Source organism: Benincasa hispida, chromosome 5, assembly GCF_009727055.1.
Source record: "Benincasa hispida cultivar B227 chromosome 5, ASM972705v1, whole genome shotgun sequence".
In the NCBI taxonomy this organism is placed as follows: Eukaryota; Viridiplantae; Streptophyta; class Magnoliopsida; order Cucurbitales; family Cucurbitaceae; genus Benincasa; species Benincasa hispida.
The window spans coordinates 17401264-17421613 of NC_052353.1; the positions used below are offsets into that span (position 1 = coordinate 17401264).

Consider the following 20350-nt stretch of genomic DNA (forward strand, 5'->3'; position numbering starts at 1 on the left):
TACCTAGGTCATCGTTTTGAAATAGTCAATCTTAAACAGTAAACATCATTATAAAGTAAGAGTGATCTATTTCTTGGTCCGATATTTGATAACTTGTAGAAATACAAGTTATTTATGCTGCTCAATTTAGATATTGCAGTTAAAAGAGAGAAAAGTTGCATCGATTGTATGGAAATTGGCTAATAAATACAAGAATTATAATTTGTCATCAATACACCCAATGACACCATTGCGATAGTAGAAAAGAATATTTAAAGTCTGTTTTGCAGGACAACAAGTCACCGTATGCGTTCATGACTAAAGATAAAAAGAAAAACGCATCTACATTGCATTGCGCCCATCATTCAGGAATGAATAGACGATCAATGCAATGATGGCACATGCGACAATCGATCAAGAGCTAAGTGATCAACGCAACTTCAACCGCATGCAGTAATAAAAAACAACACCGCATGAAGGCAAACGATCAAAGATGCAAGAGAGCAATGCAATTGCAGAGGATCCAGACACGTGTATATCGGACCATTGTGCATTTCTAACGGGATTGATTGCATAACAGAAGGAATATTCACTCCACCATTTCTGGAATGCCATAACAATAAAGTGGGGTCCACACTGCAGAGAGTCAAAGCTGAGCCTATAAATAGCCTCTGAAATTCCATTGCAAAATATACTTGATACGGGCATATTTTGATATTTGTATATTAAGAGAGAGAGACTGGTTTGAGTGCTGATTGGAGAAGATCTGGGAAGATTTAAGAAACAAGGCCGAGAGGTGAGTCTCAGGATAAATCCTTTCAATCCCCACCGTTGAAGCTCTATACGAAGGTCACTTCTATCGGACGAGCAAGTCTGAGAGGGAAGCTCTTCTCTACATTCAATCCATTCGCCGGCAAGCAAATCCACAGTCTAGATCTGTGTAAAGATGTTGCCACCCCTATCTCTTCATCATCAATTGTATTCATCTTCTTAATCTCTATCATCCACACCATGTATCAGACGCTAAATATTAGTATTGAATGTCATGATCATTTTCATCTCCATATTTCTGTCTATTTTTGTTCATCCGTAATGCGTTTTCTTCACAATGTTTTCTTAATCCCTTGGTAATTAGCATGAATCTAACAAGTAAATTAATATGTGCTAAAGAAATAAATATTTTTAGCTAAAGCATTCTGCCTATCGAGAGAAGGTTAAAAGAATGCATTAACTAAATCGAGAAGTACTTCCAGAGATGGAAGCAAACTTGCGTTCATTACGTTCATCCCTGTTTCACCACAGAGATGTGGGAACGCGGCCGATCATCAAGAGGTGTACGCCAAGGGAAAGTGGAACCTTAGTTATATCTTTAACACAATTATAACTTGCGATGTTTATATTAGTTATCTTCTTTATTTCTGATTCATACATAAAGACTTGCCACCGCATAACACGATCCTTTGTATAATCTTCACAGTCAGTCTCAAACTCAGTATCATGTATTAGTATCTTGTATCTTGTATCATAATAGCTTAGGTTTACTTTTATCGCACTTTACGTTATTATCGCAACTTTACTTTATCTAACAATTTTACGTTACTACAACTTTAAATACCTGTATAAACATACCTTTTATTAATTGAAAAACTCCCGGTCGTATATATCACTAATGTAACGCATTAACTAAGCAATCCTTGTGTTCGACCTCGGATCACTCCGAGAAACTTGCAGTGAAATTATACTTGTTTTCAACGCAATGAAACTTGTGACAACGCATAGCATACTACAAGAATTTCATTAATAATGCATACATGTAAAAGTAGTATCGCATAAAGTCTGAATAAGCATAACACATCATCCACATTCCATTCCATCCTAAGTCATCAAGTTTATGGCAAGATGAGCTTGTTTGATCCATCATTCGTCCCCATCCACATGCTTATTTAGAATCATCGCATTTTATGCTTGTCAAGTTTATGACGCCGTTGTCAGGGATTTGTAATGGTTATCATTGAGTATGTTTGTGATATTTTGTAGGACAGATCTCTTTGTACTAGTTGTTCATCACAAAGAGCAGCCTGACAGTTTATGAGTAGTGGGACTGAACCAGAATTCAAAGCTGACCTAGAGATCGAGCATACATTTCGCACAAGGGCACACCAGAACCGAGCAAGGCGAAAGAAGGGTAACATGGCAGATAATAATAATGACAATGTGGCTCCCGCAGGAAATCAAGGGGTGGGATGGCCAGTGCAAGATCTAGTTTTCCTTGCCGCTGACCACAATATTCCGATGAGGAACTATGCGGCGCCCAAACTGTATCACTTCTCACCAGGAATTGACCCATGGTTGTGGAGAATGTAAGCTTTGACATAAGACCGATTATGATGTAGATGATTCAGAATGTGGGGCAATTCGGAGGATTACAAAGAGAAGACCCGCATGCTCATTTGACGAGCTTTGTAGACATGTGCAATGCATTCTCCATGCCTGGTGTGACTCAAGAAGGACTTAGATTATATCTTTTCCCATATACACTGCGGGATGAAGCAAAGAGGTGGGCTCAGTCGTTAGAGCCAGATAAGATTAACGCATGGGAACAGTTGGTTGAAAGATTTATGAATAGATTCTTCCCTCCAGCCGTCAACGCAATGAGACAGAGGGATGGGTTGAATTTTGAACAAAAGGGTTACGAAACTTTGAGCACCGCCTGGGTGCGTTTTAGAAAATTAGTGAAGAGCTGTCTGCATATCGGGATTTTCGATTGCATTCTGATGGAGACTTTTACAATGGCTTAGACCAACCAACGCAAGCATTTGATGATGCCTCCGCAGCAGGAGGATTAATGGACAGATTGTATACAGAAGCCAAAAGCATCTTAGATCGCATCTCGCAACATTCAGATGAATGGTTAGATACTGGGTTCGAGGAAAGAGGTCTGGAGCAAGAGAGAACAGAAAGTGCCGATGTGTCAACTGATACAATGAGCACACTAGTAGATTAGATGACCACAATGACCTCGCTCATTCAGACTATGGCTGATCAACAAAGACATCTCTCTCAAGGTTCAGCGTAAGTTAATACGTTGACACACGTGGCTGCAATGAATTGCATTCAATGTAGAGAGGGACATCCAGTGGAAGTCCGCCCGTGGAATCAACAACAGTCGGTATACTCTATTTACAATGAACCGCTCGGAAACACCTACAACCCTGGTTGGCGGAATCACCCAAGTTTAAGTTGGGACGAGAATCACAACCAGGGGAGCCACAGTTTTCATCAAAACAGTTATCAAGGGAATCGAGGCAACCCTCTGGTCTTCATTAATCGGGATCATAGCCCACGTAATTTTCAAAGTGAACAACCCTATGACCAACCGTTCTTATATGATACCTCTTGCAATACCTCGTCTCTGGAGACGTCATTGAAACACTATATCGAGAAGAGAGAGGCAATTAGACAATCGCAAGTTGCCCCCCTTAGAGATTTGGAAGAGCAGATTGAATAGCTTGCGATTGAGTTGAAGAATACAACGCCTGGTACTCTGCATAGCAGTTCAGGAGCATCAGGGCCACAAGGTAAAGAGCAATGTCAAGCAGTGACATTGAGAATTGGTAAAACAACAGCCCCTGTGCCACCAGTACTAGATTCAATAACAAGACCAATGGATTTAACTGTCGATGATGACCAATCAACCAGTAATGGCAAAATTACCAGTTCAGAAGTAAGTACATCTACAAGAGATGTGTGGAAATGAATCTTGTTCTGAACTGGGATAAATTCCACTTTATGGTTGAAGAAGGAATTGTACTGGGTCATAAAATATCGAAGGCAGGGTTAGAAGTTGATCAGGCAAAAATCGACGCAATTTCCAAGCTATCCCCACCAGTGAACATGAAAACACTTAGGATCTTTCTGGGACACGCTGGGTTTTATCAAAGATTTATTCGCAACTTCTCTCAGATCGCAAGGCCCCTGAGTGCGCTCCTTGAAGCTGACCGTGAGTATGATTTTGATGATGCATGCACTAAAGCATTCAACACATTGAAAGATGCGCTCATCACCGCACTCATTCTGATTGCGTCTGATTGGACACAACCGTTTGCGTGATGTGTGATGCTAGCGGATATGTAGTGGGCGTAGTTTTGAGTCAGCGAAAGGACAAAGTTTTGCATCCTGTCTACTATGTGAGTAAAATGTTGAATGATGCGCAGAAGATATACAACCACAGAAAAGGAAATGCTCACAGTGGTATTTGCATTGGAGAAATTCTGACAGTACTTAATCGGAACCGTGGTGGTGTATACTGATCATTCTGTGATCAAGTATCTAATGACAAAGAAGGATGTGAAACCGAGGCTGATACGGTGGGTGTTGCTCCTACAAGAGTTTGACCTAGAAATCAAGGATCGGAAAGGCACTGAGAAACAAGTCGTTGATCATCTATCAAGATTGGAAAATTGCGAGGTTCAGGAGAAAGAAAAAGATATTGAAGAAAGATTCCACGATGAGCTGCTGACATCAGTAGGCATTAATGTTACCTGGTATATGCGGACATTGTGAACTTCATTGTTTATGGTCAAGTACTAGAGGATTATACTTACCAGCAGAAGAAGAAGCTGAGATATGCCGTCAAATTTTATTTCTGGGACGACCCATTCCTATATCGACTCGGACCTAATCACATTTTATGTCGATGCGTTCCTGAGCATGAAGTCAAGCACATTCTGGAGCTTTGTCATGAATCCTCATATGAAAGACACTTTGGGGGCAGCGGACTGCCGCAAAGGTCCTACAGAGTGGCTATTTCTAGCTAACACTATTTAAGGATGCCCATGCTCACATTGTTCAGTGCGATAGATGCCAGAGAATGGGGAATATGTCTAAAAGAAATGAAATGCCTTTGACGTCAATCTTGGAGGTCGAATTATTTGATGTATGGGGAATTGACTTTATGGGCCCATTTCCACCATCAGAAGGTCATCACTACATCCTGGTCACGGTTGATTACATATCAAAATTGATTGAGGCCATAGCATGTGCCAAGAATGATGCGGCCACAGTGGCGAAGTTTCTCAAGAAGAATATCTTTGCCCAATATGGAACGCCATAGGCCTTAATCAGCGATGAAGGTTCTCACTTCATCAACCGCATAATCACCAACCTGTTCTAAATTTAACGTCAGCCATAGAGTTACAACTGCTTATCACCCACAGACTAATGGGTAGGCAGAGATTTCTAACCGAGAGATCAAAACTATCTTGGAGAATGTAGTTGGTACCTCCAGGAAGGATTGGTCACCCAAGCTCGACGAAGCGTTGTGGGCATACAACACTGCCTATAAAACTTCAATTGGCATGTCCCCATATGCCCCGGTCTTTGGAAAAGCTTGCCATCTGTCGCTCGAGTTGGAACATAAGGCGATTTGGGCATGCAAGAAGCTGAACTTTGGTCTAGCAAGTGCAGGAAAAGTCCGGAAATTGCAACTGAACCAGCTGGTCAAATGGCAAAGGGATGCCTACGAAAATGCCAAGATCTATAAGGAGAGAACTAAGAAGTGGCATGATGATCAGATAAACAACCGGACATTCGTCGAAGGTCAACAGGTACTATTGTTTAACGCACGTTTGCGATTGTTTCCAGGGAAGTTGAAATCCCGCTGGTCTGGGCCATTTCGGATTAAGACTATCTTTCCCCACGGCACAGTGGAACTGACAACTGAAGACAGAAACAATGCATTTAAAGTCAATGGTCATCGGATTAAGCCTTATTATGGGGGCGATGTGGATCGACGCATGGATACCATTGACTTGGGCAAGTAGGATCAACCAATTGCGGGGGATGCTATTGTGGTAATTCTGAAAACTTTCTCCAATCAGCATCCCTATCTATGTTTACTTGCTTTTTTTACAACTTTCTTTTACTGCTTTATAAATTACATTATTTACTACTTATTAGAATTAGCCTTCAATGCTTTCTATATTTTCCTGCAATTTAATTCATTAGTGTCTTTCCATGTCAGGTTTAGTTCCTTTAATTCGTAGGCATTAGTAGCAATGTTCTTAAAATTTTCGTGAATGACTGGATGAAACGATCAACGCTGCAAAGTCTTTTCGACTTGCCTTATTGATGAATTAAAAAACAAAAGAAAAACAAAAATTGGTATGTAACGCCTTTGCATCCTTTGCGTCCATTTCACCCAAATGCATTGCGTTAAGGGGTGTGTTGCGCGCGTATGTGTTCTTTGCCCGTCCTTAGCAAAATGCACATGTTGAGGTAGTGTTGTGCTGGTAGGAATACCATGCGCCCGTCCTCCAGAAATGCATTGAGTTAAGGGGTGTGTTGCAGGAGTACATGCGTTGTTCCCTGTCCTCAGCAAAAATATATTTGCGTTAATGGAAATGCATGTTAATTTTTAATCGTGCACCCGTCTGAATCAAATTCAAAGGATAACTGCACTTATTATTTTTCTATGTTTAATTAAATTCTTTGATTCTTTGTACAGGCAAAAAGTTTTGTTTTGCGATATTTGTAATTACATGTATACTTAGTTAATTTTCAATACCACTGAGTAGCAATTCTCTCTATATACCTATGTCTCTTCTTTATCATCCTTTGTCAAACTATGCAATATTCTTAATCTTTCTTTTTGTGTTATTCATTGGGCTTCCATGATGTATAATATGCATACACTTAGAAACATTTCCCACACTTTGTATTTTCTGACTAACACTCAGTTAATTCGTAGCTTAGCAATACTTTACCTTTTATCCTTCAAAATTCTGCTCAAACCTTCTTTTCCGAATTTTGTCTAAGTGTTTGTCTAGTCTATCCACACAATGCACTGAGAACCTTGCGCAACTCTAAATTTGGGGGTGGGGAAGATTTGAGCAGATGAGATCAAGAGTATGCGGTCATTAAGAAAAATACGTTCATTTTCATTATTTAAAAAAAAATCATATAAACTCCAATGTCAGCACAAGGGAGAACTCAAAAAGATTCCCATCCTGATAAGAGTTAGTCGTGAAAGAAACCTGCTCGTAGTTGGATGTTCACATGACACCCATGGGAGCAAGCTAAAACGAAGGTGGGTTACCAATAACAACGCAATATGAAAAGATAAAAATGAGAAAAAGAAAAAAATAAAAGAATGCAAGAGACAAGTCCTCTGAAAATCATGAGTTAAAATTGAGATTGGCACACAACTATAGTTGGATGTTCGCATGACACCCATGGGAACAAGCCAAAACGAAGGGTGTAACCATGATCAACAATCTCTAATAAATGACGCAATGTTTGACCACTGCACCCAGACACATCAAGTTGTTTTGACAAGAATAAGTAAACATTCTTTTTAAAACTAGAAAGGCATTTTTTAGCAGAAATTTGTTGTATAGAAGAATAAAGTAGGGCTTTGTTATGAATTAGCAAGGATAGAAGAAAATTGCGTTGTTAAGTAATGTTGCTTAAGTAGAGCATTTGGAGCAACCAATCGACACAAAATTTAGGATAGGAATTGAACATTATTGCCTTAGTAGAAGATATGCTTGAGGACAAGCATATATCTAAATTTGGGGGTGTGATAACTTGTAGAAATACAAGTTATTTATGCTGCTTTATTTAGATATTGCGGTTAAAAGAGAGAAAAGTTGTGTTGATTGTATGGCAATTGGCTAATAAATACAAGAATTATAATTTGTCGTCAATACACCCACTGACACCATTGCGATGGTAGAAAAGAATATTTCAAGTCTATTTTGCGAGAAATTAAGTCACTGTATGCGTTCATGGCTCAAGACAAAAAAAACAACGCATCTACGTTGCATTGCGCCCATCATTTAGGAATGAATAGATGATCAACGTAATGACAGTACATGCGACAATCGATCAAGAGCTAAGTGATCAACGCAACTTCAACTACATGCGGTAATAAAAAACAATACCGCATGCGGGCAAACGATCGAAGATGCAAGAGAGCAACGCAATTGCGAAGGATCCAGACACGTGTATAACTGACCATTGTGCATTTCTGACGGGATTGATTGCATAACAGAAGAAATATTCACTCCACTATTTCCAGAATTGCCATAACAATAAAGTAGGGTCCACACTGCAAAGAGTCAAAGCTGAGCCTATAAATAGCCTCTGAATTCCATTGCAAAATATACTTGATACGAGCATATTTTAATATTTTTATATTGAGAGAGAGACTGGTCTGAGTGCTGATCGGAGAAGATCCTAAAAGATTTAAAAGACAAGGCCGAGAGGTGAGTCTCAGGGAAAATCCTTTCAATCCCTACCATTGAAGCTCTGTACTAAGGTCACTTCTACCGGACGAGCAAGCCTGAGAGGGAAGCTCTTCTCTACATTCAATCCATTTGCCAGCAAGCAAATCCACCGTTCAGATCTGTGTCAAGACGTTGGCACCCTTCTGTATTTGTTTCTATCTCTTCATCATCAATTGTATTCATCTTCTTAATCTCTATCATTCACACCATGTATCAGATGCTAAATATTAGTATTGAATGTCATGATCATTTTCATCTCCATATTTCTGTCTGTTTCTGTTCATCCGTAATTCGCTTTCTTCATGATGTTTTCTTAATCCCTTGGTAATTAGCATGAATCTAACAAGTAAATTAATCTGTGCTGAAGAAATAAATATGTTTAGCTAAAGCATGCTAGACAACATCTTCACCTGTGAGAACAGAAGTGAAGATGTCATTTTGCCTGTCGAGAGAAGGTTAGAAGAATGCATTAACTAAAGCGAGAAGTACTTTCAGAGATGGAAGCAACCTTGCGTTCATTACATTCATCCCTGTTGCACCATAGAGATGTGGGAACGCGGCCGATCACCGAGAGGTGTACTCCAAGGGAAAGTGGAACCTGAGTTATATCTTTAACACAATTAATAACTTGCGATGTTTATACTAGTTATCTTCTCTATTTCTGATTCATACATAAAGACTTGCCACTGCATAACACGATCCTTTGTTTAATCTTCACAATCAGACTCAAACTCAGAATCATATATCAGTATCCTATATCTTGTATCATAATAGCTTAGGTTTACTTTTATCGCACTTTACGTTATTATCGCAACTTTACTTTATCTGCATAATTTTACGTTACCGCAACTTTAAATACCTGTATAAACACACCTTTTATTAATTGAAAAACTCCCTATCGCATATATCACTAATGTAACGCATTAACTAAGCAATCCCTATGTTCGACCTCAGATCACTCTGAGAAACTTGCGGTGAAATTATACTTGGTTTCAACGCAGGGAAACTTGTTACAACGTATAACATACCACAAGCATTTTATTAATAATGCATACATCTAGAAGTAGTATCGCATAAAGTCTGAATAAGCATAACACATCATCCACATTCTATTTCCATCCCAAGTCATCAAGTTTATGGCAACATGAGCTTGTTTGATCCATCATTCGTCCCCATCCACATGCTTATTTAGAAATCATCATTTCATGCCTGTCAATATTGCCCAAACTTATTGCATAGGACGTCCCCATTCCTCATGTCACTACATGTACGAATCAGGATCACTTTGTCTATAACACTTTACAATTCCTTGTAACAACTACAGAGTGGGCCACATCCGATAGTATTACGGAAATAAGGCACCCAACCTTATTTATTTACATACTATAGATCATTTGGACTATTTACTCAAACGTGATCCACTCTTATGTCTCCACATAAAATTCAAGTACTCATGTAATAGTCATAGATCTTTTAGTTTATTGGATTTATTTCTAAAACGAAATAAGCAATTCATATATTCAATACAACTTTATTGATTTACAGAATGTGTTTAACAAACCACGAGTTTTAGGACATAAAACCCAACAATGTTAAAATTTTAACGAATGGTCAACAAGAGATTTAACTATATCCTCGAGAGACATACCTGAGGAGCTTGAAGAAGTTGGTTCTGATTCTTAAATTGCCCTTGAAATCCCCACTTGAAATTTGGGTGATCCCGCCACCCTTGGTTATAAGTTTGCCCATGGGGGTCATACTTCCTTTGGAAACCTGTTATTGCATTAACTTGAGGTTGACCTTGTGGGCAAGCTTCGAAAGCATGTACAACCACTCCATATGCTCCACGTGTTTTAATTTGGGGACGTCCTCGTTGAGCAACCTGAGTGAAAATGGAAACTAGATTAGATACTTGAGTTCTCAACTCACTAACCTCTTTAGCTTGATCAACATCATATTCAAGAGTCCTCGATCCAAAATTCTGTGGATTCTCTGCCATGATTGATATTAGCTGACTAGCTTCAATGGGAATTTTTTCAGCTAAAGCTCCACCGTCGGCTGCATCAATGTTTCTTCTCTCAGGTGGAATCAATCCTAAATAGATATACTGAATAAGGTATTGGTCAGAAATTTGATGATGGGAAAGGAAGCACAAAGTTGCTTATACCTTTCCCAATACTCATATAAGGACTCTCCTACCAATTGTTTTATACCATATATTTCTTTTCTAATATTATTAGCCTTAGATGCAGGGAAAATTTTTTCTAGAAACTTTTTCTTAAGACCATTCCATGTGATAATCGATCTGACCGACAAGTAGTACAACCAATCCTTGGCCACATCCTTCAAGGAGAAGGGGAAGGCTCTAAGATTAAGTTGTTCTTGCGTTACCCCAAGTGGACACATACCGTCACATATCTAATAGAATTATTTCATGTGTTTGTGTCAGTCCTCACCTGGATTACCTCGCAAAGTGGGTAAAAGATGAACTGAACCGGGTTTCAATTTAAATGGTACTGTAGTCTCCAGATATACTATACATAACGGTTATTGACTGTAATCTGGTTCAGCAAGCTCTCTTAACGTTTACTCCCTTGCTTCACCCATAGTGTTTGTTTGTATTGGTTCCTCTTCTTGACTCGATTCTTCAAATTCTTCTTCTTCTCTTCTTATTCTTTCCTTTTGTAGACTCCTCCCTTCAAGTTGATATCTACAACAAAATCACAAAGTACACACCGAGAAGAGCGAGTCATGCATAAAAGGATAGTTCAATGAAAATAACTATTTTTTTGTTGTTTCGTTTTTTTTTTCTAAAAGAAATAAATTGAAGGATTTTTAAAGGCTAATTGCACGGTTCCCCAGTAACGGCGCCAATTTTTTTTATGTAAAAGGTGTCATAGTTCTATCTTACACAAAACAAATGAATTTTTCATGTTATAACTACAAATAAAACTAGCACGTAGCAATAGTGGAGTAAGAGGTCGATGCCAAGAGAACCTCTATTAATTGGCCTAAAATAGACTAATTGAATTCAAAAATGAAAAAGATTAAATGAGAGGGGGAGGGGGTTGTTTTTTTAAAAGAACTAGAACCAAACTAAGTGAAAAAGAAACAATTGATATAGGAAATTTAGTAATGAGAGAAGTAAGAGAGATGATGAGATAAGATTCAATTGAAAATGAAATCTTTGGGATTTTATGTAAACTAGGCAATTCTATCATTGACTTAACAAGAATCGTGCCATTAGATTAGTCAATAGCTCATTAAGAATAAATTTCTAATACCCTAATTATCTTAATTGCTTCCTAAAGACATTTCACAATTAATCCCTAAATTGCATTAAACTCATGGGTTTTTCTAACAATTCCAAATCTTGAAATCAAAAGACTGAAAATTCAAGATTGATTTGAATGTTCTGAATTAATAGGTTTTTAAAGAAAAGAGGAAAAGATGTCCACATTTTCTATCAAGACTACAAATTCTTGCAACCCTAATTACAAATTTGTTATATACTTATGTAATTTTATATCAAGATTAATTTTGAGTTGTCAATTCATTCTTAATCAATTTTATTCTAAATCTCAGCAAGAACATTCAAAATAAAGTAATTACATGAAATAAATTTCAAGGAAAAGTCTCAAGAAAGTGCCAATCTACATGATTCCCCATGAAAATGGATTACCTACTCATGGATGATGAAATTCTTCATGAAATTCATTGATAGTTGCATAATTGGTACAATAATTGACTACAAATTGATTGAATCTCTCCAAAATTTACAAGAATAGCTCTGTAAATTCAAAGCCTCTCTCTAAAAGTTTAAGTTTTTCTTTTTCTCCCTCGTTGAAAATGAAACAACGAAATCTATATCAGCAGGCGTAGTGTTATGATGCCAAAGCCAGTGTTGCAATGCGAAATCGTAAAAAAGACAAGAAGCATTGGGCTAATGTTGCAACGCTACGCTGACACTCAGTTGCACAAAGCACGCGCGCACGGACTATTCCATGAATATTCGGAGCATTGCGACCCTTGGTCAAGTGTTGCGGCGCTACCCTCTTTTGTAGCAAATAGATGTATTGCATCTTCAAGCATCGAGCTAGCATCAAGCTCGGTGTTCTAAGGAGTGTCACGATGCTGCAAGCATTACTGAAGTGTGTTCAATTGTTCACCTTGAGGGCAAGGTGGTAGTTCATCATGGATCTTCTTGTTAAGTGATCTTTTTGTATCATTTGGCTTGAGTTAGCTCCAAATCTTCTGAAATAGCTTTTTTGAGTCAGAATTGGAGTTAAACTACAAAAATAGCCATTTTAAGCAAACAATTATGATAGAATTTACTGTTGTCGGGAACTATGTCAATGGAAAACATTAGAAGCTCCTTGATCTTCCCTCCAGAATCAATGAACGACCTCCAAAAAAAATACCTCACTCTCTCAAAATTTCTTATGACTAAAACCCCCTCTAAGGATCTAATAGTTTATTTAGACACCGGTTGAATAACATTATATTAAATAAGAAAATATTTCCAAATGTGAAAATTTTCTTTCCAAAAATACCCTGGCGCGACACTTGTAAAATAGTCGAGCCTATCCGGTGGACAACAAACGCACTTGTAGTGTTATGGAATCAATAAATTTGATAATTGATGATGCTTTGAATATGTGAGTTTCCATTCCCGAGGAAGCAGACAGTTTACTTCCAGTTGTTAGAAAAAATGTTGTTAACATGTCTTTTAACATGAATATTGAATTGAAGATGAGCACAGTGAATTGACTTCTGATGAAGCTGGAATTAGTGAGAAACAACCCTCAAGTAGAGTTCGTAAATATCATCCATCAAACAAAATAATTGGGAGTCTAGAAGAAATTAGAAGAAAAGACAAAGTAAACTATCTAGAAATGATAAGTAACATCTATTTCACTTATCCCCATTGAATTGAAAAACGTCAAAGAAGCCTTAGAGGATGAATGTTGGGTTAACGCCATGCATGAAAAGCTTGGCCAGTTTGTGAGAAATGATGTTTGGTTTCTTATTCCTCGACTAGAATTTGTTAATGTTATTGCCTCGAAGTGGATATTTAAAAACAAGTCTGATGAGAATGGTAATGTGACCCGAAGCCAGACAGTATTAGCTTCTTAGGGGTACACTCACATTGAAATAGTGGATTTCGATGAAACATTAGTATTCTGCTTGGAGTATCCTATTTATTGAAGTTCAAATTGTACCAAATGGATGTGAAAAATGCCTTTCTAAATGGGTACATGAATGTGGAAGTGTATATGAAGCAACCTAAAGGATATGTTGATGCTTCTTATCTTGAGCATGTTTACAATCGTAAAAAGGCTTTATATGATCTTAAACAAGCTCCCAGAGCCTAGCATGAGCATCTAATTCAGTTTCTTGTGACTAATGGATACTGTAGAGGAGGAATAGATAAAACTCTATTAGTAAAAAAAATCTCAAAGAAACTTAGTAATAGTTGAGATATATGTTGGTGATATTGTGCTTGGCGGGATGTCAAAAGAAATGGTGAACAAATGAAGAAAGAGTTCGAGATGAGCATGGTAGATGAATTAACTTACTTTTTTAGGATTTTAGATTAAATAGTTAAATGAGTGTATCTTCATCTCCCGAAGTAAGTATGCAAGATTCATTGTCAAGAAGTCCGACCTTTAAAAGGCTAGTGTCAAATGTATTCCTGCTCTCACTCACACGAATTTTTCCAAAGATTCAGAAGGAACACATGTTGATTAAAAATTGTATCGATGTATCATAGGAAGTTGATTATATCTCACTACCAGTAGATTTGATATTGTTTTTGCAGATAGTGTTTGTGCTAAATATTTGTCATGTCCCAAAACCAATCATCTTCTTAATTCTAAAAGGATTATTAAATACATCAATGGCACAAGATACTATAGGTTATTGTATACGCTCGATACAAGTAGTTCTCTAGTTGGCTACTACAATGTTGATTGGGTAGGAAGTTTTAAGGACATGAAAAGTACATCAGAAGGTTGTTTCCTTTTAGGAAACTACTTGATATTGAAAAGCATTTAAAAAGTGCTATTGTTGTTTAGTTTGACATGGCTTATTGAGTAATTTTAGGAAACTAAGCATCAAGAGAAATTTATGCGAAAATGATAAAAAAAAAAAAAAAACCCAGGGAAAAACTTAAATTTTGAGCAACTGCGGATTGGCTATGGAATTAGGAAAAAACCAAGGACCCAAGATCAAGAAAAGGGGCAAATTTAGACTGCAATTTGGGGGAACCAGTGTTGGAAGAACGTTGCAACGCTGCTCCCTGACAATGTACATCTAGGAGCAAGTTGGAACAGAGCAGGGTTGCAATGTTATGACTTTAACGCGCGGTTGGCATGACGCCAGTGTTGCAATGCTGGTTTGCACTGTTGCAATGCTGCGAGCATCTTATAAATATTAGTGTGCACCACCAGGTCAGAAGAGAGAAAAAATAAATAGCCGACTTGATAGATTCTAGTCCGTACAAGAGCTGAAACAGAGCAATTTTGATCGTTTTTGGTTGAAGACTCCAGATTTTGATTAAGAGGTGATCTGAGAGCATTTCTGGATTGATCGTGATTGTGAAGTGTTATTGAAGAGCAATCCGATATTCATGGCGAGAGTCAAGAAGATCGTGATTGGGATTCGAGCCTATGAGGGGAGATCGTTCTTCTTTGTTAACTTATTTTTCTCCATAATGATTGTTTGTTTATTGAATAATGTTATCGAAATCATGCGTGGCTAAACTCCTTTATTTTAGAGTGTTTGTGGATTTTAGGGATGTTACTTTGATTATTAAATTTACAATTGCTTAATTTTAAATAGATTTCTAAATTATTTGTGCTTAATGCTTTTGATTGATTGGCCACTAACTGAATGAATTTAAGTTAATTAGATGTCTTGAGAGAGAATTTAATTCGTTGGACCCAATAATTTAGATTGTTATTCGAAATTTCGTGAGAATGAATTTAGAATAATAAGGCGTGTGATTGAAGGGTCTTAATGTTGTAATTATTCAAGCGATAGAAGAGATTTGAGTCCATGGGTAGTTTATAGGATTGTTTGAGATCAAGAAAGGATTTCTTGATTTTAGAACTTCCAGCCTCAATTTATAAATTTAAATCAATTGCATGGCATATTCATTATATTCCCTAAAAGAAACAACACCAATTGATTTGGTCTTAATTATTCTTGTGTGTGACTGAATTTTTGTCATCTGTAGTTGTGGATAAAAATAATCTTTTGGTTTCCTGAATAAATTTGACAAATAATTGTGATAGCTAAGTTAGAATTTTTTTTCTCATGTTGGTCCCTAAGGCCGATACCCTATTTTGGATTTATTACATTAATTTTGTGCGCTTGTGCATACCATCGAGTTTTTGGCGCCGTTGTTGGGGATTGACACGAAAATTTTCCCTAACTTAATATTGCCTAAGAGTGAGTTGATCTTAATTTGGGCTTTTTGTTTTTGTTCTTTTTTGTAGCTTTTGTAACTTGAGTTTTCCGCCATGAGAGACCAAGGGGGAGCTGATCGAACCATTAAAGAATACTTTCGAAGCTGTCCCCATGACCCAAACGGGCATTTTAGAGGCCCCAATTAATGCCAATAATTTTGAGTTGAAACCTGGTTTAATTTAGATGGCATGAGACCTTGCATTTAGGGGAACTCCACATGAAGATCCATGCAAGCACATCCGCTCTTTCCTGGAAATTAGCAGAACGGAAAAAATAAATGGAGTCTCTTTTAATGCTATTCGCTTGAGACTATTTTCTTTTTCTGTGCAAGACAAGGCAAGAGATTTGTTGGAGTCACTTGCAATGGGAAGCATAACTACGTGGGAAGAGTTAGCCCAAGCTTTTCTGAACAAATTCTTCCCTCCTACAAAAACCAGTAGATTAAGGACAGAAATTGGGACATTCCGACAAAAAGAGGATAAGCAACTATTTGAGGCTTGGGAACGGTATAAGGAGCTGTTGCGAAAGTGCCCCATCATGGGTATCCCGACTGGTTGCAGATTCAATTGTTCTACAATGGATTGACCAGCACTACGAAATCCATCTTGGTTGCCGCTCTAGGTGGCTCAATTTTTGCAAAGACTCCAACTACTGCTCAGGCACTATTAGAATATATAGCCACCACAAGTTATAACTGGCCATCAAAACGGGGCACATCTAGAGTGGCAGGCCTATACGAGCTCGATGAGATAGGGGTGTTAAAGGAACAAGTGGTTGCTTTCACTAACGTAATTAGTCATCTATCTGTAGGTACCCAACCATCAGTTACTTCTATAGCAGCATGCCATGCAACACCATCATGAGAGGTGCCAATCATTGAGCAGTCAAATTTTGTGCATCACCACAACCAGTTTCGTGGGGCACATCAAAACCCATATTAGACACACAAACCTCCCCATTATCAGTTAGGTTTGTGTAATCGTGCAAGTTTCTCTTATGCTAACACTAAGAATGTTTTGCAGGGCCAACCAAGTTTTTCAACTCCTCCACCACCTCTTGAGCAAAAGCCCTCAATGGAGGAATTGATGAGGGAATTCATCACAGAATCCAGAAGTAGGGTAAACAACTTTGAAAGTACCATGATCAGCCATGGTAAGGCCATTCAGAACCTTGAGGCCCAGATTAACCAGATGACGACCACAATGAATGCTATACAGTCAGGTAAGTTCGTCTGTTGTGCTGAGAAAAGCCATAAAGAGGAGTGTAAGTTAATGAATTTGAGAAGCGAAAGAGTAGTAGCTAAGTCCGAATAGGTGGATGAGGATGCATAGAAGAACGATGATCCTATGACAAAAAGCACTAATAAGGAATTTGGAGTGAATGCCGATAAGGAGGAAATTGATGTGCCAACTCCATCAAATTCAGGGAGTTTTTCTAAACCTTTACCTCCTTTTTGTAACAACATCCCTTATCTTCGGCATTTTCAAAAGAATAAGCTAGATGATTAATTTGAAAAATTTGTAGACATTTTTAAGAAGTTTCACATAAATATTCCTTTCGCGGATGCATTGAAACAAGTGCCTAACTATGTCAAGTTTATGAAGGATGTGTAATCAAAAAAGAAGAAATTTGAAAAATTTGAGACTGTGAGTTTGACAGATGAATGTAGTGCAATTTTGCAGAGGAAGTTGCCTCAAAGGATGAAAAATCCTAGGAGTTTTACAATCCTCTGCATCATTGGGAGCTTAATGGTAAGTAGAGCTCTATGTGATTTAGGGGGCTCAATTAATCTGATGCCTTTATCTTTATACAGGAATTGGGACATAGGAGAGGTGCAATCGAAAGCCATGTCTTTGCAACTAGCGGATTGCTCTCTTACGTAACCTCGAGGTGTAGTGGAGGATGTGCTAGTCATGGTTTGTAAATTCATCTTCCCAGCAAATTTTGTAGTTCAAGATATGGAGGAAGACTCAGAGGTTCCCATCATCCTAGGCCGGCCGTTCTTGGCCACAGGTAGGGCATTGATGGACGTCTACGATAGTAAGCTTACACTTCGAGTAAACGACGAGGAGGTAAAATTCAATCTTTTCAATTCTCTTAAGCATGTTGAGCCCGATAATACTTGTTATAGCATTAGTGTTGTGGATAGACATATTGCTGAGTTTCACAAACTAACCTTAACCACCGATCATTTGAGTCAAACTTTGTTAAACTATAAGACGATTATGATAGATGGGATAGATGTGGATATTTTGTTTTACACTGAATGCTTGAATTTGTTGGGATTGGTGTCCTACATCTTCTGATAGTCTCGTAGTTTTTAAAAATTCTGTAAACATAATGTTAGTAATAAAATAAATGTTATTTTATAAGCACTTACTCAATCCAATAAACTAAGATCTGTGGTTATTTTTTGTAACTTAAGCATATATGTGGAGACATACAAGTGGATCATGCCTTAAGTAATAACCTAAATGGTTTGTAGTAGATGAATAAAGGAGGGATACCTTATCCTGGTGACAATATGGATACAACCTGCTTTGTAGATGTTACAAGTGTTGTAAAGTGCTACAAATGGTCTGATCTGAACCATTCATGTGGAGACATGCGAGCGAGGGTATCCTATACAAAAAGTTTGTATAAAACCAGACCACAAAACTCCACATAAATCTATACTTAGGAATTCTAAGCCTCTAGATTTGATTCATTCTTATGTATGTGAATTTGATGGCATCTTGACTAGGAACAGTAAAAGATATTTCATTACCTACTATGACTAAGTTCTCTCTTCCAAAGAGAAGGTATGGCCACTATGTTCAAGACTCGGAATCAGCCCTTAAGGGAGAAATTTATCTACTTATCCCTGCTTCGAGGAACGAGAGAATTCTGTCTTGTGTAGCTAAGTTCCCAGCTCCCATATTAGACGAATCCCCAAAAAGGTAGGCTTGTTGAGGTTGCAATCTGGCCACTCTCACCCATACTAATCAAAGGACCGCCTTAATAGGAAGAAGTTACCAAAACAGTCAGGATTAAGGTCATGTCACCTATGATCATTTTAGTGAAATGTAAGTCTCAATTATCAACGGCGTTATATAAAGCAATGAATCATCTCGTGGTCGGGTCTTATACAAACTCTTTATATAGGACACCCTCACTCGCATGTCTCCACATGAATGGTCAGGATCAGGCCATTTGTATCACTTTACAACACTTGTAAATATCTACAACGCGGGTCATATCCGTAGTGTCACCAGGATAAGGTATCCCTCATTTATCCTTATACTACAAACAATTTAGGTTATTTCTTAAGGCGTGATCCACTTGTATGTCTCACATGCATGCTTATGTGTACATGAAATAATTACAGATCTTAGTTTATTGGATATGAGTAAATGTAAATAAAATAACATTTATTTTATTAATAACAATGTGTACAAAAATGTTTACAAACTACGAGACCACCGAGAGAATAGGACACCAATCCCAATAACCTCCCACTTGTCCTAATGCCTCGGGAGACTAATGTACAATAAATAAAACAATACAATATACAACAAACTAGGGCATATTCAATACCTCGATATCATTTCCCACTTGCCCTAGACAAGTTGTTGCACGTCTCGTAAACCCATACTCTCCAGATGACCCTCAAACATATTAGTTGTGAGAGCCTTTTTAAATGGATCGACAACGTTGTGCTCCGACACGATCTTCGCGACTATCACATCACCACGATGCGCAATCTCCCTGATCAATCAATCTTTTTCCTTTGATATGCTTGCCTCTTCGATGACTCCGAGGTTCTTTAGAATTTGCCATAGCCCCACTATTATCACGATAGAGTGTGATTGACAAAGACATATTTGGAACAACATCTAAAACAGTAAGGAACTTCCTAAGAGAAACAACCTCTTTAGCAGCTTCACAAGCGGCTACGTATTCGGTTTCCATAAAGAAGTCCACGATGCATCTTGCTTGATGCTTCGCCAGACTACAGCCCCTCCATTCAGAGTGAACACTGACCCTAATGTCGATTTCCAAGAATCTCTATCAATTTAAAAGTCAGATTCTTTGTATCTTGTAAGGATCAAATTCTTATCTCCATACACAAGCATAGTCCCTTGTTCTCTGAAGATACATGAGGATCATTTTGACCGTCATCCAGTGATCTAATCATGGATTGTACTGATATCGGCTAACAATCCCTACTGCATTGCAAATGTCAGGTCTAGTACATAACATTGCATACATAAGGCTTCCAACAGCCGAAGCATAGGGAATCTGTCTCATTTCCTCAACCTCTTGAGGTGTCTTAGGACACTGTTCCTTAGACAAAATAATTCCATGCCTTAAGGGTAATAAACCCCTCTTGGAATTCTGCATCGAGTACCTAATCAACATCTTGTCAATGTACAATGCTGAGACAAGGCCAACCTCTTATTCTTACGATCCCGAATGATCTAAATCCGTAAAACATACTGCACCTCCCCCAAATCTTTCATTTGGAATTGGGCGGCTAGCCACATCTTAATGTAAGCCAGAAAACCTACATCATTCCTAATGAGTAGGATATTATCCACATACAGCACCAAGAAAGCTACTAAACTATT

The 20350-nt window shown here is 38.0% G+C and overlaps 2 protein-coding genes across 2 annotated transcripts; both read left to right on the plus strand.

Moving 5' to 3' along the window:
* Positions 1 to 3732: 3732 nt before the first annotated feature.
* On the plus strand, positions 3733 to 4089 carry LOC120077233 (uncharacterized mitochondrial protein AtMg00860-like). Its single transcript, XM_039031133.1, has one exon. The coding sequence runs from the start codon at positions 3733 to 3735 to the stop codon at positions 4087 to 4089; it is 357 nt and encodes a 118-aa protein (XP_038887061.1).
* Positions 4090 to 5336: 1247 nt separating this feature from the next.
* On the plus strand, positions 5337 to 5801 carry LOC120077234. Its single transcript, XM_039031134.1, has one exon. It carries the CDS (start codon positions 5337 to 5339, stop codon positions 5799 to 5801), a length of 465 nt encoding a protein of 154 aa, XP_038887062.1.
* Positions 5802 to 20350: the final 14549 nt, after the last annotated feature.